The sequence below is a fragment of the Centruroides vittatus genome, unplaced genomic scaffold (genome assembly GCF_030686945.1).
Source record: "Centruroides vittatus isolate TY-2023 unplaced genomic scaffold, ASM3068694v2 contig_1154, whole genome shotgun sequence".
Classification (NCBI taxonomy): domain Eukaryota; kingdom Metazoa; phylum Arthropoda; class Arachnida; order Scorpiones; family Buthidae; genus Centruroides; species Centruroides vittatus.
This window is the reverse complement of record NW_027120741.1, coordinates 856573-880811: the sequence shown is the minus strand read 5'-3', so window position 1 is coordinate 880811 and position 24239 is coordinate 856573. Positions and strand designations below refer to the sequence as shown.

Below are 24239 nucleotides of genomic sequence, written 5' to 3'. Positions count from 1 at the left end.
GCGAGTATATCCCAAACCCTATATTTTAACTGTAAAAGTCAGGGGTCGTCTTATACGCCGGAATATACGGTATATATTTAATATGAATATTATAGGAAAAATAAGAAATGTTTATAAAATTATTGCAATGAATGTCTTTTGACATAACATGCCAAATATTTTTTAAAAAATATTTTAAATACAAATAAAACTTTTTTAACCAGTAACAGAACTTTAACACAACTTTCAAACATTTTCGGCTTTCACCAAGGCCTGCCTCCAGTTTTTAACTAAATTGGCTTCCAAACTGGAATGTTAGAATGATGAAGTTCAAATATATTCAAAAACTTGATTTTAAATTTTTGAATATGTCAAATTCATACAGCTGATTGACTTTGCTCGAATCTTTCATACAGGTACTTCCACACAAGCGCCACCATATCACAGTCTTTATTTAAAATAGATTTTTCAAACATCTTTGAACTTCATCATTCTAACATTCCAGTTTGGAAGCCAGTTTAGTTAAAAACCTGAGGCAGGCCTTGGTGAAGACCGAAAACATTCAGACGTTGCATTAAAGTTCTGTTATTGGTTAAAAAGGTTTTGTTTGTATTTAATTTACTCTAGTAATTGAGACGGAGACAGTTATAAAAAAATATCTATATGGAGAATTATGTAATTTTCATATGTTGTGAAGTAATAATTTCTATTGGGAATAGGATAAATCTGTAATTAATGGTTTTGGTTAATAAATTATTAAACAGTTTAAACATTAATACATTAATTATAAAAATGTATTCTTAATGATGAAAGTGCTCTTTTTATCAATTTTAAGAAAATTATTTTTTTTTTTTTTTTACAGATATATATGAGTTTAATGATAAACTATATTATATTTTTATATCAATTTTAGGATATTTATATTTAAATTAGCAGAATGTGTGAAAAATGACAGTTTATCAACCTCTTCTTCACTATTAGCTATTGTACATCTTATAAATACTCTTTATAAGGATAGAGGTAAGTCAAAATATGCATTGTGACTGTGTTTAATATAATATTGTACTATGTATTGTATCTGTGTATAACTATATGTAAAATTATTATACCCATTATTATAAGAGCAAAAATAAATAAATTCTCATTTTTGTATGAACCAATAGTAATTTATTTATTTATTTTTTGCTCTTATAAGACCATTGTAAATATTTTGTTCCAAACATCCTTTTTAATTTGGGCAGCAACCCAAAAACTTGGTACTATTTTATTTTAAAGCTTTGTTTTGTTTGCTGAGGTGAATATCTGTACATTATATTACAGGACATTTCTAAAAGAATCACTGGATTTTAAATGTCTATAATTATCTTTCTAGTAACTTCTTAAATTTGTCAAGTTAACAAATCATACAGGAAAATGTTTTAAAAGGGTAAATTTTACTCTTCTAAAACCTTTTTTTGTATGATAAGTCCAATATTCATTAACTTAACAAATTTAAGAAGTACAACAATTGAATAAAAGGACAAGAAGGTCTGAACACATCTGTCTAATAACTGTTCATGGCAAACAGTTGGAAATGGAAACTCCAAGTTTCATGTAAGTGGTGTTTGGAGAGTGAATACTTTATATGCTTGAATAAATTTTCTGCTCATATCATTTCCAGTGATGAAGCCATATTTCATGTCAGCAGGATGGTCAATCACAGAATGGCATAGAAAATGCACATTCAAACACTGAACATGAATGTGTCACACAAAGTGAACGTCTTCTGTGCTATTTCAAAAGCAAAGATATATGGGCCTTTCTTCTTTGTTGATGATATTGTGATTGATTATTGTTACTTGGACATGTTGCCAATGTAGCTCTTTCCATAACAAAGATTTCACCAATTACATTTTCTAAAATATGGGCATTGACATCTGGATGTTCATAATTTCCTAAGTGAAGTGCTCCCACATCATTGGATTGGACACAGTGGACCCAATGACTCTGTGCCCTACCAGATTATCAGATTTCATACCTTGCACTTGCTTCTTTTGGAGGATGCAAAAGACTGTGTGCAGGCTACCAATGCACAAACTTGCCAGAACTTAAAATGTGAATTGTGAATGTTTGCTATCAGTGACACCAGACATGCTACATCAAGTGTGGGAAGAACTGGACTACCAACTAGAAGTGTGTTGTCTTACTAAGGGAGCTTACATACAATATTTATGAGATAAGCAATAAAATCTTGGGACACTTCATATATTATATTGCTAACCATTCTCTGTTGGTAAGTTTTGGAAATATGATCATTTGAAATCCTATGATTCTTCAGAGAGATATCCTGTATTAATCAACAGAGTAATTTTGCTATGATAAACAATGTAACATCAATTTTATATACCAAATATTCAGTGGTGTTCAACAAAACTGCATCATTTTCATTTTTAGTCTTTATCCACATTTCTAAATTACAGTATTACTGAAAGTTATTATTGTTAATATTTACAAGTCAAAGAGAAAGGAAACTGAATGACTTTAATTGTTCAAGTTAAAGCATGTTTGACTGTCACCAATTAAGATCATTAACAGTAAATAAAATAAATTAATTGTATATTGACAAAAGGATTAAGTAAAAAACATTAAAAATTAGGCTCTCAAATATTAGTTACATTTTAGTTTTAATATTTGTACATCTTTAGTTATTGACATATGAAACTACATACAAGATTACTGTATTACATAATATGACCTAGATCTAGGCAGAATTATCATCTTGCAACTACTGTATTTTAATAATTAGGGTGTATTTTTAATGAAGTAAATCATTTTATTAATTTTAATTATTAAGATTTTGATTTTTGTTCTGTTCCAAAATGATTTTAAAATAATTATGGCATCTATTAAGTTTAAAAATTGGATTATTTAATTAATTAATATTTATTCATCATATGATATTCTGTATTTATATTTTATTAATACATAGTTTTTATTAACATTACTCATTTATTTTTAAATATCTACTAGCAACATGTAAACTGAAAGTTGGTGATATCCAAGAAATAATAATACCTGTTAGTGTAATATTAGAAAAAATTAATTCTAGAAATGAAGATAATGAGAATGATGATGATTTTGTAGATATTGATAAGTAAGTATGATTAAGTTTCTATTAAAATAATTTTATAAACTAGTTAAAATTTATTTTAAAAATTATTATGCTATATCTTTGCATAATTTCTCTTATTTACTGATATTCTACTTGTCCATCATTTGGAGAATCCAGTTCATTAGTAATTTGATTTAATATATTGAATTGCAAAATGCAATGCAATTTTATAAATTAAAACCAGCTTACTAAATGTTATAGGAAGTCTTCAAATAATCTTAATATGGAATAAAAACAAAAATGCATCAGTCTAGTTAAGTATTTCATTTTTACATTCTTCTAGAATCTTGGAAATCAGATTTTCTTATATGACTTGTTTATTTGCTATTTGTTTATGCCTTTGGGCTGCAATTTGAAATAATTGTATACCTATAAATGCCCACTGACATCTGTTCATCTGTCTGTCTTTTCTTAATCTTCAGAATGGATTTAGATAGATGAAAGACAAGACTAGATTTGGAAACCTTAGGGGCAGGAGGTCCCAATTAACTATATATGAACTTCCAATGTAAACCAGAAGTCATGTTATTTCAATTCAAAAATTTTTCCCTGAAGGGCATTAGATAGATGACCAACATGACTGTATTGTTAAAGGGAAAAGTATGATGTACAGGGGGCAAGCCACTAGTAATTTGAGGTGGAAAGCATATATTTTAAATTAAATAAATTGAAAATGTGATTAAAAATTGCAGCTCAACCTTGTGATGATGTCACAATAAATAACTGCTCATCTTATATATAGGCCTATACAGTAGAGCAGGGGTGGCCAAAACGTGGCACATTGGACGATTACAAGTGGCACTTCAGTCAGTTCTGAGCAACATTGCCAGATTTGGCTTCTTTGCGATTAAGAATATTACATAGAAAAATTAATTTTTTTATAGTCTGTCTTGGCAAGTTCATTTGTTGCACAATTCGCTTGCAATCTACTTTGCAGATAAAATTAGTGTTCTCCACATAGTAAATTACAGTGTATGCATGTATTTTGAGTCTTGCGATCTTTATTTCCGATCAGTTTACAGGCATGTAAATGGCCGAAAACATTTATTGTGATTAAAGTTATTGCCGGAAAATCACGAATGGTTTTTTTAATTTTATCGACAGATCTTGGGTTATTAAAATAATTTTTTCGGGATTGGCTACTTTTGGGCTACTTTTTTAAAAAAATTTGGTTACAAACACTAAAAACATCTGGCAGCACTAGTTCTGAGTGAGCCCGGTGGTGTCCTGGCAGCTATAGCACCATCATGAAGCGATCACTCTCTTGTACAGGAGATCATTGCTGACTATTGTAAATTGGTGCTTCAATAAACTGGCATAAATTAATTAATTTAACTGTGTGATTAAGTTATTCCTTTTTCTCCCCTAAGCGAAGCAGATTTATTCTTATCTCTATTTATCAACCCCTAACAATGAACGTAAGATGGTATAAAAAGTGTTCGAGTTATATGGCGCATCTGAACTTGTCTGTCAAAAAATTGGCGCATGGTAAGAAAAAGGTTGGCCACCTCTGCAGTAGAGCATCGATTATCAGAAACAATTCAGGTCTTGGGTTGTTTGGATAATTGATTTTTCAGATAACTGATCATTTACGAAAAAATATATTAATATTAATATTGTATAATATACAAAATATATACAGTGCACAAAACTGTACTGTATATATTTTGTATCACATGTCTTACAAATACTTATCTTACATAAAGTAGTACTGTACAGTACATTAAAGTAGGTCTACAGTTTAGGAAAAGAGGTCCAAAATTGTTTTTAGCAGCTAAATCTCACACGTTTTAAAGACAGCAGTTGGATAGCATCACATTCTTCTTGTTGTTCTAACCACTTCATAGTCATCTCAAGGCAGTGAAAAACTTCCCCGCTGAATGGTCCTTTTTCTGCATGGTCGTTGTTGCTAGGTTCTTCCTTGTCGTTGCAAGGGTCTTGGTTGTCGATGACACTGGCAATGATTTCATTGTCCGACAATACTTGATAGCCAGGGTCATCGCATAACATTCAAGCCAGTCTTGAATGTTTTCCTTATTGCATTCTTCAGATCCAGAACATTGTTTGACCAGCCCAAACAGTTGTGATACAAATTGGCTGTTTGGTGGCTCTTCAGGTGCAGTGAAACTGCACCTGAAGAGCCACCAAAAAGACTCACCTGATGGTAGGAGCTTATTCCGAGCAGTACTAGTGTAATGTCTTTGACAGTAGCCCAAGCTTCTGCTGCCATGTACAGTGTACACAGCATCCTTCAAGTTAATTTCAGTGTACACTTGCTGAATTGTTTTTTCATATTCTTCCCCAATCATTACCATATGTAGCAATGCCTTTCTGTAATAATGTTTGAAGCTTTCAATGACCCCCTGGTTCATTGTTTGGAAGACTGAAGTAACGTTGGGAAGCAAGAAAACAACTTTAAGCTTTCCATTTTCTCTTTCCAGTGAAATGTTTGAGGGATGACTTTGGGCCTTATCAATCAACAACAAAACATTTTCAGAATTTCCAGTTGTAAGCTGATGTGTTTTGACTTCAGGGATAAATACAGTGTCATACCATTCTTTAAAAATGCTTGTATCCATCCATGAATTCTTTTGATTCTTGTAGGTAACTGGCAATTTTTTTACTCCCTTAAAACACCACAGATTTTTAGACTTCCCTATGATTAGCAAAGGTAGCCTGTGTGTTCATGTAACATTTCTGCATACCATAACAGTGATACGTGATTTGTTTGCCTTAAAACCAGGTGCTGGCATTTCATTCTTAGAAAATAGGGTTTTTGTTGGCATTTTCTTCCAGTACAAACCAGTTTTGTGTGCATTGTAGACATTGGTTTTTTTGTAGCCCTCCTTATCAATCATGTTTTTAAAAGACACTTTCAAATGTTCAGCTGATTCAGAATCAGCAGACAGTTTTTCACCCTGGATGTCAAATTTCCTAATTCCGTGCCTAGATTTGAAATGCATAACCCAGCCAGTAGTTGCTTTAAAGCAATACCCCTAGTTTCTTGTTCATTCCAAGAGCTTTTTCACAAATCAAAGAGCCACTTATTGGTTGTCCTTGTCTACATACTTGCATGAACCATATGTAAATTGCAGTCCTGGTTTTCTGCTATTTTCATCATTTTTTTGTGCCAAGCTTCCATCTTCACTGTCAAGTACACTCACAAATCTTTTAATGGCATCACTGTTCTTTTTAATGTCCAATATTATGGCATCTCCAACTCTATATTCCTGAGCTAAGCTTGATCCACTAGCACCACTCTTCAACTGGTCTATTATTTTTTATTGGTTGATAAAATAATCATTACTTTATTTGTTAGTTTTTAATTGGAAACTTGATTCTGAAACTTTGCACCTGAATGTTTGGAAACTGAAACAGACATTTGAAATGGTTTTATCTTTTATTACTGTATTAACAAATTTCTCTGGGTTTAAAGTGCTGTGAAAATTGTTGATTTATTAAATAGCAAACACAATAGGAAATCATGTACTCAATTATCAGCTGTCTGTCACTAGTTTGTCATTGTGTTTGTTTCCTTTTTGCTGTCTGTCTAGTTGTTAAGTAGTATTAAGATTTGCGATCGTGTTCAGTTTTATTAGTATTAAGTAGATATAAGTCTTCCTACTAACAGCCACTTGGCACTAACTTCTACACTTAGCTATTCGTGGTGGCACTCAATTATTGGTGTTTACTACACTCAGGTTTTCTTTTAGTTTTTTTGGGGGACTACAGCCTTGCAGCATAAAAATTGCATGCCAACATCAAACATAGAGGATACTGTAGCCATATGTACGCTGTTCAGAAAGATTCTACCTTTCTCTACTGTCTATCTCCTCTCCCTCCTCCTTTCCCTCCCCTTTCCCTTATCATCTTTTCTGCTGGCTAAACACTTTGTGTATGGCTGATGTCTTTCTTGTATGTATGTATTTATGTCAGCTGACTAAAAGTTATCATTTGTAAATATAAATATCAGATAAGTAATTCATAAGGATAAGAAATTCTAAATTTATACCATTCAGACATAATCAGATATCAGTTTAAGGTTTATATTGTTCTCTCTTGAATTAAATTTTTGGATGATTTACTTAAAAATAAACCATATTAAATTTATTTACCATATCTTTTTGTGTAAGATTTTCACTGTTTCCCCCCCTCTTTGCTGTTATAGAATCCCATTTCTTCATTTTAATCTTTATACTTTAAGATGAATTATTTTAATTCTGTTATATAAAACATTTAATGATTTGAATTATTTAACAAATTTTCTCAAATTTTAGGTTGGGCATTTTTAAATGTTCCTGTTAATTACAACTTTATTTTGTTTTCAATGGATATAATATAAATTGTGTGTTCACAATCTAAGACTGAGAAAAGCTTAACACCCTCAGAAATTACTGTATTACAAAAAACAATAATAATGGTTTTTATTGTTCTGTTGAAAAACGAAACAGTTGGTATCATGAGGAACATCATCCCCACCCTAGGGTCTGTAATACAAATATGCTGAAAGTTTCTATGGTATTATGATCCAATTTCAACACATGAACTGTAAAATAGAGAGTGTATGGGAGGGGCATGATTTTTTCACCCACTTTGAAACTTAACTTCTATACTTTTGTCGAAATTTTCTGAAATTTTGCAGGAAGGCTTGTGTATTAGCGGCATTGATGCTATTAAATTTTGGTGGTTAAAGGTCAAGAGGGTGTGAAGATAAAGGGGGGCATGTGTCATATCTCAAGTGAGGTTGGACTTAATGATGATTTTATTCACTATTAGCATTTATAATTTTTTACAAAACTTGTCTCTACCCTCAAAATTAAACTTTTTTGCCATTTTATAATAATATAAAAAGTTTTTTAAATAAAATTTCGTAACACGTGCTCCACATTCATTCATTCATTCATTCATTTTAAGTTTATTAGGTACCAATTTTAGTACATGTCCCGGTTCCGCTTTGGGCACTACCGGGAATAAAGACAGGTAAATTTACAGGTATGCTGATATATAAATTTTTACAGACATAAATGAAAGAATTGAGAGTGAATTAACAGTTAACCGCGCGACAAACTTTGCGCGTGTCGGCAAAACCGTAATAACAAATAGGAGTAAGGAACCCAGCTGGCTGTACGAGCATGCTTTCGCTCTTACAGTGCCAGCGCATGGGGACAGCACAAAAGGACAGAACACCCGTGGTACCCCTAGCGGAAAGTGAGGTTATGTGTGATTTGGCTAATCTTTCTAGCCAGGTTGTCGAAAGCCTGGAAAATTTCCCGTGTCCTCCAGAAGTCAGCCGGATCGCAGGGCCACCCCACACCCTGCTCCCGAAGTAAAAGTTGTAACTCAAGTCTATGCTGATCCAATATCATGCAGTCATTTAGGTAGTGTAGAGCACCATCCCCAACGTTGCAAGTCGGGCACAGTGGTGATGTGCCGTGGGCAAACCTGACCAGATAAGCAGCATACCTTCCGTGATTTGTGAATACTTGAGAATTATAGTAGTTGGGGGTGTACCAACTATTTTGCAGGAATGTCTCGAGGTTAGGAATAAAGGTGTGAGTTATATGATCTTCATGTTGGTCCCAGCTTTGCTGCCAGAGAGTAAGAGTCTCTTTACGCAGAAAGTTGCGGAGTGTGCGTTGACTCAGTTTGCAATACGAAATGGAGAGGGATTTGTCCGTGGCAGCCTCCTTGGCCAGAGTATCCGCTCTCTCATTTCCCCGCTCACCCTGGTGTGCTCTGATCCAGTTTATGTCAAAAGTGCAACTGGAAGCATGTAAATCCCTTCTGATTTTTTCTGCAGTTGGATGTTGGTTTCTGCTAGTTAAGAGGTTGAGGGCAGATAGTGAGTCGGTGAAGATAGAGACATGCATATTGTTATAATTAGTGCTGATATGCTCCACTGCTTTGCTGATAGCCCACATCTCTGCTTGAAAAATAGTGCACTTGCAGTGCAGACGGAACTTTTGGTGGTATACTTCATTATCTTCATTGTATACGACGTAGCTACTTCCCACGCCATTGTCATGACATGACCCATCTGTGTAAACTTTTAGGTCCGCACTAGAAGTACTGTCATGGGTGACCAGATAGGATTCAAAAGGTGGAAGGGTATTGCCGAAAGGTGATGGCCATTCAATATCTTTGTTGTCTATGTTTTCGGTTTCAGTCTGTATATTACCTCCCCACTTCAATTTACAGTAACGTTGCTTCTGAGTAATAACAAGATCGATAGGCGGTTTTTTGCACAGAACCTGTAGACAGATGTTGCTGGTCGTGCGGTAAGCTCTTGAGATCAACAGAAGAGCACGTCTCTGTGAGGAGTATAGTTTACGTCTGGGGTGAACCTTGGTGACAGCCCACCCCCACGTGCCGCACGCATAGGTTGTAATTGGTACATAAATGCCATCATAAATAACCGACATGGCCTTGGAATTGAGGCCCCAGTTCCGTTTGGCGACTTGAGCAAATGCCTGACATATAAGTCCTGTTTTCCCAGTAATATATTCTATATGGCTATCCCAAGCTAGCCTAAAGTCAATAATAGCACCTAGATATTTTAGAGTGCGTTCCACCTTGATGGTGCTGCCGTTCATTTTCAAGTGGGGCGGTCTCCGGTAGAGGTTACTCTTTTTAGGCCTGTTAAACACAATGGCTTTCGTTTTCTGTGTGTTGAATTTAAGCTTGTGCTTCTCGCCCCACTCATAGATGCTCTGAAGCATTCTGTTTCCCTTATCCTCCAAGACTGCTCTCGATCTACCCTCTAATATCAAGAACACATCGTCTGCGTACGCAATACTATGCGTTTGACCAAAGTTATTTTCCAAGAATGCATTGAACATAACATTCCACAGGAGTGGCCCGCACACCGACCCCTGTGGGCACCCTTTGGTTATGCTCTTTGAAACAGCTTGTGGCCCACACTGGTATATGGCCTCTCTTTCCTACACGTGCTCCACAAATAATTTTAACTTTTTTGCCAGAAAAGCTATGCAACTCATTGCAGAATTTTTTTTAAATGGTGTTGCTTAATCAATCCTTAGTGGCCTATTTATTCTCCGTTTTACATTGATCAACTACTTAATCAGAACAAGTTCACTGTTATTACTTACCCAGATGATATAAAACTGATTAACATTGACCCAGCAGTTCTTCAATGTGATTTACATCTGCTATCAACTTTATTTGCAAGGTCAAACCTTAAAATCAACATTAATAAGACTGTAGTCATGTGCTTCTCCTTGATTCAGAACCCTCCTCTTTCTCTTTTTGTCATTGATGCCAATATTCTAGAATATGTCTGCTCTATATGTATACAGTGATCTTGGCATTATATTTGACAATAGATTAACTTTTCATATTCATGTCGACAAAATCGTTAAAGCAATAGCAATTCGCGGCGTTTCTGCAAACCTATCTCATCTAAATCTGTTTTACGATCTATTTTTTTTGCTACCTTACAATCTATTATTGATTATTGCCTGCCGATTTGGTCTGTCGCAGCCCCTTCCCTTCTCAATAAAATTTTGAGAGAACTCGATATATTTATTGTTAAATTAATTAATTAATCTACCGTTTACTAACAATCCAAACGTTGCAAGGTTTAGGCATGATTTTCCAATTTATATGAAAGAATCAAATACTATGATCGCATATTCTATTATAAATATTTTATTGGTTTTATTCCGGCTTCCTGGTTTCGTCTTAGAATATCCGTAAAGAATACACGCGACACCATTTTACCGCTTTTCTATTTCACATAGATCCTTTTTCTACCGCATAGCCCCATGGCAATATTCTGTACTCCGGATCGGTTAATATGTTGTTTTTTATATTTTTATGTCTTACTTTTAGCATTATAGGTATTTAATATTTTAGGCATTTTTTATGTATTCTGTCTTATATTTTTTTTTTTGCAATTTTCATTTATGTTTTATTGTGTCTGTTAATTTTCTTTTTATGTATTTTATTAATTTTTCTTTTTTTGTTATGGGTTTTATTATTTATCGGGGGAGGAGATCTGTTGTCCAGAAACGTTTCCTAATACAGATGAAATAAGTGATCAAAAGAATCATCTATATATGTACTACTGAATGTCTGAGATTGTTTGGTTGGTTGTAATAAAATACAGAAAAAACGGCACAAAATACCACCACATTTTTCAAGAATCCCATATCTCAAATGATAATAGAAACAAAATAACACACAAATTTAGTTAAAATCGGGCGACGGATTACCGAGTTACCGCCGTGTTTTCTGCTGATGACGTCATCTGTACGACGTAACTTTGTACAGTTGCCGATTACTGCCTTATAACTATACTTAAATAGTCCGACCGATAAATTTCGGTGCAATATTGAAATTCGGTCCTCCCGACACTAAGGTTTCCATATCTGGTCTGTCTTTCATCTATCTAAATCCGGGGCCGTATTCTGGTCACCATCTCTGGTCTCTCGTCTTTCACAAGCCAGTCGCTGATTGGCTAATCATTTGGACCAGAGAACGTGACCAGAATACGGCCCCCGTTCTCGAGATTAAGGAAAGACAAACAGACGGACAACAGTGGAAATTTATAGGTCTACAATTTTTTTTTTTTTTCAAATTGCAGCCCAATAACCAAAAATTACCAAGTACAAACGTTACTTTCCTAATGCGCATGCTACGAGTTCATATAGTGTCCCTCGGGGTATATTCGGAAAAAAGTCCTCTTGATCACGGGTTACGCCTTGTCTCGCAGGAACCAGGTTCGAGTCCGAGGTTTATTTCAAGGGAAAATCTATAAAACGAGATATGCGGAGGCGTTACACATCTATAAAACTCCGCTATTGCTTATTCTTTATCAGTTTTAAATAGTCAGGAGTGGTCTAGTTTATCAATAAAAAAAGATCGTTGGGGAGTAACATCTTTTATGATGCAATTGACGTTAAATTAGAATTGACGGTGTCGTGTGGATACATTAAAATCACGGAAATAATCACGAAGAAAATCGGGCTACTTTCGTATTAACGAAATCAATTTAAACTTTCTTTTTTTTAACATTTTAACAATCTACCATTTAAATTCTAATTTAAATAATCACCTAAATTATATTTAAATCGTTTATTTTAGAAATTATAATCTACGATAAGGATATTTTTAAATCGATATAAATGGTGGTTTTGTTACGTTTTCGTTTTATCATTGCTCTTAATTTAATTAAAAAAAATAGTTGTTTATTTTGCTTGTAAATACTTTTATATTTCCCGTTTTATACTAAATTAATTAAATTTTCTAAAGCATTTTTACCATTTCTAATTATTTTTTAATTTGAGATGTTTTCCTCTTTTCGGAATATTTTTTTATTATTTAACATTTAACCCAGTTAGACTTGGATCGATTTCAATGCACGTTTATCTAGCCTAAATAGGCCAGATAAATGTACAATTTATGTATTTATTCATATCCAATGAGAAAGAATAATAATGAAATTTATTATTATTTTAATTAATTCATTTAAATAATAAGTTTATTAATTAAATTATTAATTTAAAATTTGAATATATTTCCTTTTTTAAATTATACCACACAAAAATTATCTCAGTTTTTCTGCTTCGTCAGTTATTCTTGGTTTATTCTATATTAAATTATAATTTAAAAGATAGATTTTAAAATAAATTCTTAGTTAGAAATGAATGTAAACGTAAACTATGCCGTCGTAAGGGGTCAAATCTTTTCTCAAGCTGATGCTATGATAGTTTTTCAACGTTCTTTTGATAAAGAATGGAATGAAATGTGTAGGACAGGGATATACGTGGAATTTCCAGGAAAATCAGTTCAAAATTCTACCCGGAAATTGGAATTCTAGAAAAGATACAAGCAACCTGAGATATACGGGAACAGATGATAATAAATAAGTTTCGAATGCCACTTGCTCTGATGATGCTATTGGAATGAAAATAAAAAAACGTTCTAAGTAAATCGTCATCTAAGACATGTGTTCAATATCAGTGATTACTCTGCCGATAGATAGTTTGGGTGATTTTCGAACTGAATACAGGAATTTAGAAAATTTAGATAAATATTAGTGCAGATACATTTCACTCCCAATTTTCAACTGATTAAATCGGATTTTCACTCTGTTTGAAGGAAGGAAACAAAGTAAGAATTATGTATTCTTTTGATTTGCTATTGCTGTTGTTTGCTCCTATTAATGAAGCCATTTTTAAATAAATTTATTACTTCTGGTTTTGTTTACATTAAAAAATGAGAATTTTTAATCATGGAATTTTGAAAAATAACTTATGACGTTAAAATTAAAAAGTAAATGTAATTACTTCGTCGTTTATAATTTTATAGAAAACTTTAATTATTTAGTATTGTTTTGAAAATTGGATTGTAGAAAATTAATAATTTTACTAGCTGCCAAACTAACGGAGTAATTGCCTATTTCCAGGTTTCGTGCATTTAAATCTTTTATTAGTCACCGGCTTATTGATTGTCGCGATGAATCCAATAGATAAATGTATTATAAAATTTCTAATAGAATAGTGACCAGTGAAAAGGATTAAGAAAAGTATACTTACAAATATTTTACACTCTACTTTTCTCAATAAATTTAAAGTAGTTCTCTGTTTATTTTATAAATAACGAATTGTTTGATACTCAAGCTACGACAATGATGATGCCTTCCTTGCAATATACGATTTATTTTTAATCCTCTTGTGCTGAAAGTCGTCATTCTGTACGATTTTGTTTTTAATTAGTGTTTTTAAAAATGTTTAAGGGTTTAAATAGGAGTATTTTGTAGGGAATAGTTTATGCAATTCTTCCCTTGGCCAATTGATTCAGAATGGTAATCTCTTCTGTTTATATATTCATAATATATTTTGGGAAGGTGAATTACTGAATTTATCAAAATGAAACGTAAATAATCCTAAAATTTTCTAATTATCTATAAAATTATTCAACTGTTTCTAAATGCTCCATTAATATTACTATAATAAAAGTTAAGAATATTTTTATATACTGTATTTTTTAAAATATCACTAATGCTTTATTGAAAAATAGATTAAGACTTTAACTTCATGTATAAAAATAACTTATATTTTTGTGATTTAAATATAATGCCAATATCATGTTGATTTATTGAATAGTAAAGAGGAATTTTAGAGAGAGGACCAGATTCTTGAAATTTGCTTATGAATCTTTATCCATTTCTTCATGTTTTATATGCCAGAGGTTAATCGTTTTAGAGGAATATTTACAGATTATATGAAAAAACTTTTGGATTAATTAATGTAGTGCAATAAAATAATAATGTTTTAAAAAACTTGAAAATAAAGGATATTTAGTATTTTTTAAAAACTTGCATTTAATTTTTATCTTACATATTTAAATAATGTTAAATCTGTCAGGGGAGAATTTGGAGTTTATCAGTGAAGAGGGAATATGTACTTTGTCTAGTACTTTTGAGTTTTTCTATTCATCTTGTAGGGATATCTTCTGTTATAAAGCAGGATTTGAGAGATTTTTGCAGATTGCTTTAGGAATCTTACTATCATATTATAAATTAAAAGGAAAAAGGTTGTTCTACTTTTTATTCCAATCTTCAATTGAATTATCTCTAATTTACTAGGTATATTATGTAATTTTATAATACAGTATTAATTTGTTATAAATGTCTGTAATAAATTATCTCATTTCAGAATTTATATAAAGAATGCCTGGAACTTACTGAATGAATTGAAGGCATCCATTGATTAAAGACATATTTATGTAAATTGAAACTTTACATTTTGAAAATAATAAATGAATGTGTCAATTCTCTTTACATTTATATATTTATATTGTATTTAAATAATACATTTTTATATTTAAATATTGATTTAAAACATTAATAAACAGTATTAATTGTTTAGTTTAATTATACTGTGCTGTTTTAGTCTGATTATTGTCAGTTAAAAGTGCCATAATTTTTATAAACTTGTTACCAAAATACTTAAGTTAGTATATTAATTCTCATTAACTGTTGTATGTAAATGATTTGTAATCATTAAAATATATTTCAATATTTAATTATTACTATTATTTTTATTAGAATCAAATCATATAATCTTTTAGGATAAATTTTTATTGCATTTAAAAATAGACAGATAAAAATTTCATTTTTGTGTATAATATTTAAGAAAGATAACAGTAGTGCTGTACACACAAAATATATTTTACATTAGACATAATATGATTTAATATTTATATTTAAAGTAAACAAGAGACAAATAACATTTTTAACAAAATATATAATGACATATATAAACTATTCATCATACGCAAAGCAACAAACCACAGATATTTATTTTTTTAATAACAAAAATAGCCTTTATAAATAGCATTAGAGCAATATAAAAACATTTATTATTTTTATTTATATATTTTATGACATATCAGAATTATATAAAATGATTTTTGAATAAACACAATTTTCTAAACAATACCAATTAAAATTTTTTTCTGGTTTTTTAATGCATATTAAGCATCCAAATTCTATTGGCTAACAGATATATCACAACTAAATTTCCTCAGGCATTATTTACAGCAGGCAATATACAATAACTCAAAACTAGGAAAGGAATTCACATCTATTTTAAAAAATTTCAGTTTTAACCAGTTAAAATAAATTTTCATTTATCGCTAGTAAAAGTTAAATATAATAGACGACGACAATAATAGTTCATTATTAAAAATATAATGGGACTTACTTTATTTATAATACAGATATGGTACAATATGCCTTTAGGCATATAATTTAACAATGGTAAATGGGAGAGTAAATATCTGGAAAAATAGAGAAATATTGGAGGAAAGACAAATGAGCAAAGGATTTTTTTTTAATTTAGCATAATAGCGATTTTATAAAAGTTGTTAACTGATTATGCTGGTTATTTATTGATATAATATGTGATATTTTCAAAGTTAGGCTCTCTTTCTATAACTTTTCTAAGGTTAAACAAGTATCTAGCATAATTAAAAGGATATGTATCACGTTTAGAGATCCGTATATATTAATATGCTTGAAATTGAATTCAGCAAAATTGTAATTTTAATTAGATTGCTAATATACTGTATCCATTTACATAAATAATTTGTTCTACTTAATAACATATTTCTAATTAAGGAAAGTTTTTACATTTTATGTATATAAAATTAAATTATCATAAACTAAAATTTTGTTCAAGTATAAATCGATATTTACATTGGAGCAATACAATCTAGAAACTTTTTTTTTGCTTAAGATTTTTATCTTCAACTTAATATTATAAAAAATGTAGTTTTGACACAGAATTTGTAGAATTAAATATAAGAAAAAAAAGAAAAGTTTATGTAGAATTTCACAATAATTTAAATATCTATAAATGAATAAATTTACAATGAAAACTAGTAAACTAGTAAAAGTATGAAATATAACACACTACACAGTTTGTGACTAAGGCACATATATTGTGAAATGTGTCTTCCGGATTTCAATACAGTAGGCACCGAAAATTGTTTATTATGCCATGTATCACAAACTATGAGCATGGTATTCGTTGTTGAACATTGGCAAGTGATATTTATATATAATAGTGAAGGTGGTGTTAATCTGTGTAATCTTATATTTTTCAGAGCATTAAACAAAATTGCTTTGTAGAATGCATAGAATATGCTTGCCCAGCAAGCTAGCTCTTTTCATTTTATAATTTGTTGCTATATTTTGTTTTAATAACTTTTTTTTTTAATAATCTTCATTTATGATAAGATTCCAATTTTCCGACTGCGATGGTAATATAATGGAATGAGCAAGAAAGAAACCAAACACGAATATTCCAAATAATACAGGAAACACTATTTTTGACACGTTGTCGATGCTAGCTGGAATTCTCTGTTTGGAGGAAGATTCAATGATTAATATTTGTGTTCTCTTGAGCCAGTCCCATAGTGCCAAAGTCGGTTGTGGACCGGGAGGTTGAGGTTGAGGTTGTTGTGCTTGATGCTGTGAAAAATCTGTCATTACTGGTGTCTCCTGTGGTGTTAAATCATTAGTTTCTGAACCTGGAGATTCTGAATTTGTTTTCTATTTAAAAATAACAAAAAAATTGATTAAAATACATTTTAAATTTATATTTAAGATAAATTTTTTTACAAAATTGAATAATAACTGAAATTAAATATTCATTTAAACAATTTAATTTTTTTATTTCTTATCTAAACAGTTTAAAAAATTATAACTAACTAGATATTAATATACATTCAGTATCATTTATTATTTGAATTAAAAAAACTGAAAATGCATTGTAAATATAATAATATATAATTAAATTGATATCAAATACAAAGTATGAAAAACTTCAGCTTCCATTTACTACTTTTTTATTATACAAGATAATTTAGTTTAAGTATCCCATTTTTTATTTATAAAAATGACTAAGCTTCCATTATAATAAATGTAATGACCATGTAAATTAAGTGGATTGAATTCTTATGTTAATTTTCCTGAGTTCATCAGTTTTAATGATAAATTTAATTATTTAATTTTCAAAAAATTCTTTTTTATTAAAATTTTTATCAATACATAGATAAAAATTATAATTTATCAAGTAGTTAAAAAATGCTCTTAATACGTTTTATATTATTACTTATTCTTGGAGTTTATATGAATTATTAAATTCATTTATACAATTTAAATTTCTTAAATTCAAATTTTTGTTTTTATTATTTAAAAGCATCATAAGTCCTTATTTAAAGATTCAGAATTCCAGAAAATTATCTTACATAATTCATGTTTAAAACATGTTTAATTATATGTAGCAAATTTTTAAATATAATTAAATATATAAAAACTTCGACATATTATTTATTTTAAATATCGGGAATGTTCCAGTTAACTTTTTTGGTAGGAAAATAATTATCTATGATGTGGATAAAATTTTAAAAATAAAAGAAAGTTAATGTTACATTATAGAAAAAGTTCAGTCACTATTTTTTCGTTTACTAAATTAAATTTGCCAGCGAATAAGTAGTAGCTGTCTGAAGATTTACACGAATAGCTATCGATAGAAGAAAAAATAAAACAACAAAATAGGTGGCAAGTTAAGAGATCCAATTTACTGGACGAAAAGATAGTAATCAGTTTTGTTATATTTCTTGCTATTGGATTATCTTTATTACGATACTATGACATCGAATCCGCAGCACTTCTCAACCGTGATTTACAGCACGGCTAGCACTCGACACTTATTGATTACTTGCAATTATTTCATACAATAGCTTAACCTATAACAAATCCTTATCGCTTGATGTTATCCTATCGGATGACTGACTTTTCAATAACATCTTTTCGAAACTGTCAATAAAATAAAGAGCTATATCGAAATCTATGACACGAAAGCTTTATTTTAAAAAATAATGTTTTTTCAATCTCTTTTAGCTGATTTATAACGAATTTATTTATTATTTGACGTCTGTGGACCCTAAGTGGGCATTTTTCAGACCCATCGTGGGTCCGGGCAGATCGATGATGGGATGCAGTACGATGGCGCGTTATCTTAGGGGAAAAAGGAAATCTGCCTGGGACCCCAAATCAATCTTTCCCCAAAAACATCTTCCCGAAGTCAACACTACATGGATCCTCCTAATCTAAATTTACCTGAGTCCAATTAAGCTATAACGTGCCACTGGTGCAGGATGATGAGGGATGGGACCGACATTTTTTTTTTTTTTTAATTTACTCTTTCCGCCCTGTGGACATTAAGAGAGCCTCTTTTAGCAAGCCATTATGGGTTCGGCACAGGCCCACAATAGGGCGGCCGGGTGACGAGGGACGGGCCCGACATATTTGGAGCGAACCACCCCGAAAAATTCCTGGGGTTTTTCGATTCGTCCGAATTCGATCCCGGGCCCCAGAGCGGTAGACTGATTCCTTAACCGCCTCGGCCATTTGGCACATTTATTTTTTGATATAAATGGGATTTTTTTCTAAAATATAATTATTTTTATCATATTCACTATAATTGCTTTTGGAATAAATACAAAAGAAATGTAATAAAGTTTTAAAAATAAAATTTAAAACATTTTTTCTGAATTAAATTACAGAAACTATTTTCAGAAAAATGGTTATAAAAAAGGGCACAATTTGGATCTTTGCCTGAGAACTTTTTCTTAGTGTTAATAAATAACTTCGGGCATAATGAAAACATAAGGAAGAAACAATTGCTATACTAAAGAATTACACTCTACTACTACATACATTTGTACGATAAGTTACTTCTACTATATTAAATGTTTTTCATACATATTCTCAATAATTTTTAGATTGATTCATAATAATAATAATAATACAGTAGAGCGCCGATTATCCAAAAAATCGATTAACCCCCGAACCGACTTCAGAGTACTAATTCCAGAAATTACGAAATCGTTAAGTAATAACTTTTGTTATTAATATCAATGTTATGTTTTATTTATTACAGTACAAATAGAAAAGTACGATTAACGAGTCGCAGGCTTCTATTGCATCAAATGCTTTACTGTGCGTAGGCACAATGAAGCATTTGATGCATTTGAAACAGCATTGACATGGTTAGAATTGCAACCTGAAGCAGATTTTTCAACTCTCACGACGATCGAGTCAGCCAGGAATGTAGCAGCGTTAAAAAGAAAAACAAAATAAGTGACTTCTTTAGAAAAACCTGTAATAAATAATTTTTTACTACGTTAATATTCCACTTTAATATTGATTTTACCATTATACTACATATGAAATTTTGAATTCAAAGAAAAAAAGAGATAAGTACCTACATTACAGTTTGCAACAAAATACTTATTTTATTAAAAACAATTAGACAATTTTTTCCTTGCTTATCATTTTTATCTGTTAAATTTCTCGATTTTTTTTTGTTTTTTACTCTTGTACTACAATCAAAATTAATATTTTTACTTTATTCGAGGTATTTATCTTTTTATTCTTTTCCTACAAGTGTAATCCCTTCCCGTTCGAAATTCATCCCTCCCCGTTATTTCGGATAACGACGTTCTACTGTATTTATGTTATAATAGTAATATACATATTAAAATAGAGTATATTAAACAAAATTATCTGTAATATTTATCATTATACTGTACTATCCAACATATTTGTGGCATTTAATACACGCTGTGTATATATTAATCCAACATACACTAGTCGCGTATAAATTTCTTTCAGAAAACGTTTAATTAGATGTAAAAAAAATTAATTACACTCAATTTACCGAATTTAAGTTTTGCAATTACTTTTAATAGAAACAAAATTTGATTAAAGTTGTTGTTTTCTTGTATTCTTTGGATGCTAACTTCTACATATTCGTGGTTACTAAAGAACATCAAAGCTCACGATCAGAATCAATTAGCAAGTTAAATAAAAGATCAAGTCATCTAGCCGATGATTAAATTATAAGAAAGGATGTAAATCGAATCGCCTTACAGTTATTTGTCTTGTGTTAACTTTCCAACTAATGAAGCGTAATTTATTAAAACAAGGGCTAATTTTACACAAAAAAAATTACAGTTTATAATGTAATGATTAAAAAATAAATAAACAAGATTTACATTTTAACAGCGACAAAACTATTTAAAAAATTTATTTTTTTATGTCTTGTAATTTCCAAATTATTAAGAAATTATGATTAAAACTTCCGGAAATATTAATGAAATTTTTTTAAATTATCATTTTAATATATTTATAAATGTATTTACTCGGGCTATATAAAACCGAATTAATTTGAAATATATCTACAGTGTAAGTATTTCTATGAAGATAATAGAGTTTAGAGGGAGGAGAGAAAGATAAAGCCTCAATTGAGAAGCTGATTTATCTGTCACATATTCCTACGTGTTTATTGTAAGAGAGCCAATTATTCTAAGAAAAAAGCCGAATTCTTATGAATGGAGAAAGAGGAAATTGCATTGGACCAGTGGGATTTGGCATCAAAGACTTAAGAGCTTTGAGGTCGTGTCCTGCAGGATCATATCGAACTGTCACCTAAATGACAGTTCTGACATAAAATCTTAAGTTGCCGGCGATAAAATCGATTGATCATATATTAACATCATTCATTTTAAATCCGTAAATGAAAGTATAATTGAAATTAAATGCAGATTTTTCGAATAATATAATGATACAATTTTAGTCGTAGTGTGCGTTGTTTATTCGAAAGAATAATAAAATTTATTGGAAAATTCTGTTAAAATTATTTAAATAATATTCGTAAATTAATAACTCATTTTTGTATAATTAAATTTTAAATTTATTTCTCTTGTATTAATTTGTAATTTAAATTTTCGAGTAGTAAAATTATGTAAAAATTTCAATAATAATTATTATCACGGTATATAATTAATAAGTGTAACGACTGCAAATCTTTAAAAACAAATTAAAAATTCTGAAGTCTAAGTAAGGACTTATCCTTATATCAATGAATTGATTGAATGTTAATTAAATTATAGATATAAATAGGTTAAGAATTTCATCTATTATTTATTCCCTAAATAATTAATTTCATATATGGAAGAATGTAGACTTGGAATGTATTAATCTACCGTAAAGAATTTCTGTATTTTTATTACGTGCTATTCTAAAATGTCAAATTAAGTATTTGTTTCGTAGTATCTAGATTATAAAAGATTAGTTTAATATAAGTCCATAGCAAAAGGTAGAATGGAGTGAGACTTACAGTTCCATCACTTCCACGACGTTGTCGTACGTGGCTCTGTCCGCTCGGAGTTCTCACAATTTCTGTGGGTACAGGAAGCGCCGAAGGAGGCCTGCTCCTTGGTAACTTCCTGTGCAAATAATTCACTACAACGTACTCCAGCATGGAAACATAGATAAAGAAGAGGCAGACGCCGTCCCACAGATTCATAGCTTTGAGGTCAGACACTACGGGGAGGTTTGATCGGAATCTATTGGTGGTGGTGCAGAAATTCAACATAGTGGTTACGCCTATCATAACGCGTGCAGGGACTACAGTAATATCCAACCAGAAACTAATGAAGGAACTTGTCACCAGTACCATTCCGGGCACAAAAACGGTGCTGAAATAAAAGGATTTGTCGCGGGTGAAGACTAGAAGGACGTGCAAACAGCTGAAATTACCTGAAGAAAAATAAATTTGCATATTTAAAATATTCGTAGAAGCATATCATGTTTATAGAATGTGAATTTTCTCCTAAGTACACCGATCGATAACCATCCATAATATACAGCATCTGCCATTAATGTAGACGTTATTTGCGTGCAATTTACATTTAACTACTTAAAATGATAGATTAACTAAGATGTGTAATTAATTAAATAGCCATTATATTCAACTCGACATAAATCTTATTTGCTGATTTCGTATTGCTACCGAATAAAATTATGCCATGTGAAATTTTTAAACATTTCATTAATATTTTTGCCATATTTAGAGCGTAACTTAGTAATACCTCTCCAAGTATGATGTGGTTCACATACTCCAGAATAATTCTTTACCATGTAGGCGTTGTGGTACTGCAAAGTAGAAGCCTCTTGGATTGGCGGTTCTTCAACTGACCATCTGAGCTCCATCTGAGAAACTTCATATGAAACTAGTTTAAAAAAGAAAGAAAAAAGGCAAAGTATATTCAAACCATTAAATTATTAAAATTAATTATCTTTTATGCTAGAAACACAAATTTAAAAGCTCTGTAAAATATATAATTACAATGTAATTAACTTTGCAAGTATAAATACAATCTCAGCCTTAGGATCTCTAAATTGGAAGCTCAACCAAATCCTTAGAATTTTAAGGTTTATAATTAAATTTAGATATTTTATTGTTATTTAAATCCCAATTTTAAATTAGCCTGGGCAAGAATTGATCGTCTTAATACTATTTAATCCCAGTTTATATACTGTTAAGATTATTCTCATCATCATCAAATAGTATTTTTATGATGAAGATAGCCCGTTACATGTAGTTCTTTCTAACTTAAAATAATTTTTATATAAAACAATACGATTAAAATGGACGTAAGTTTATAAAATTCTTATTATATGTATATTGGTTATATTTAACTATGAATTTTAAAGGATTTTAATACATAAAATAAGATAAAATTAAGTTCTCCACCTACTACTTTCCATCGCGAATGAGCATTTTGGATTATCGAAAGGAAATATTTTAAGATTTCCTTGACAATTGAGAATCATCTTGCGCCTGAAAATAAAATTAATAAATTCAATTAATTACAATTAAAAGCGTTTAATTATATTCAACAAGATAGAGAGATGGCTACCGTATTGTGTAGTTAACTGTTCCGTTGGGATAAATCCTAAGCGCTATGTAAGGTGCAGCAATGGGTTGTTTGGCTTCTCCATGTTTGATGAAGTAAATATCCGGTAACCAAGTATAATTAAAATGTTTCAAAGCATTCAGATACTTGTGTGTACCTTCGTCATCAAACATCAATCTACTATCTACCCATTTCTGATGCAAAAGTAATTCTACTTCGTACGTCTAGTAAGATAACTTATTACTTTGTTAGGGAAAATAAATAAGTTTTTGAATAAATAAAACATAAGAAATAAGAGAAAAATTTACCAAACTCGATTCTCCCGGTGATAACAATGATAATAAAAGGACGGTGATATTTACAATGGGAGTATCTGAAAGATGAATAATGGATTTTAAGCTGTCTTTTAACTAATGATAACACTTTATAGTACACAAGAAAATCACTTTTTAACTATGATAAATCGATTTTTATGTTGTATACAACATTATTCTTTTATAAATTGCTAAACAAAGAATTCAAACTATCAGTTATCAGTCTCAATAATGTAAAAATGTGGTCGATTTAATTCTTTTTCTTTAAAGAAAAAAAAAGTGTAATATAAATGATTATATATTTTTGGAATTCATTTACCTCCTGGTCTCATTCGCCTGTCATATCGACTTGGATGCAAAATGTGATCCAGAATTTCCTTATCGGTCTTATTTATAAAACTAAAATAATAATAATAGTAAATTAAATCATAAAAATTATTATCGATTAAATCGATTAAACAATCGATTTTTCTTACTAGAATAAAGGAAACACA

At 30.5% G+C, this 24239-nt stretch overlaps 2 protein-coding genes across 4 annotated transcripts in view; one reads left to right on the top strand and one right to left on the bottom strand.

The window, feature by feature from the left end:
- LOC136979089 (condensin-2 complex subunit G2-like) overlaps positions 1 to 15094 on the top strand; it is a 58951-nt gene extending 43857 nt beyond the window's left edge. Inside the window, exons 25-27 of the mRNA XM_067275004.1 lie at positions 893 to 999; positions 2989 to 3112; positions 14812 to 15094. Coding sequence (XP_067131105.1) covers positions 893 to 999; positions 2989 to 3112; positions 14812 to 14869 — 289 coding nt within the window. The 3' untranslated portion in view covers positions 14870 to 15094. The remainder of the gene's footprint in view (positions 1 to 892; positions 1000 to 2988; positions 3113 to 14811) is intronic.
- Positions 15095 to 15176: 82 nt separating this feature from the next.
- LOC136978791 (glutamate-gated chloride channel-like) overlaps positions 15177 to 24239 on the bottom strand; it is a 30612-nt gene continuing 21549 nt past the window's right edge. For 2 of the 3 annotated variants that reach the window (XM_067274618.1, XM_067274614.1), the window contains exons 3-9: positions 24065 to 24144; positions 23740 to 23804; positions 23435 to 23655; positions 23273 to 23355; positions 22604 to 22744; positions 21850 to 22271; positions 15177 to 17213 (exon numbers count right to left, since the gene is read on the bottom strand). In XM_067274618.1, the coding sequence (XP_067130719.1) occupies positions 16875 to 17213; positions 21850 to 22271; positions 22604 to 22744; positions 23273 to 23355; positions 23435 to 23655; positions 23740 to 23804; positions 24065 to 24144 (1351 nt within the window). In that variant the 3' untranslated portion in view covers positions 15177 to 16874. Of the gene's footprint in view, positions 17214 to 21849; positions 22272 to 22603; positions 22745 to 23272; positions 23356 to 23434; positions 23675 to 23739; positions 23805 to 24064; positions 24145 to 24239 lie in introns of those variants that run through there. The other variant, XM_067274625.1, reaches the window with a different exon arrangement.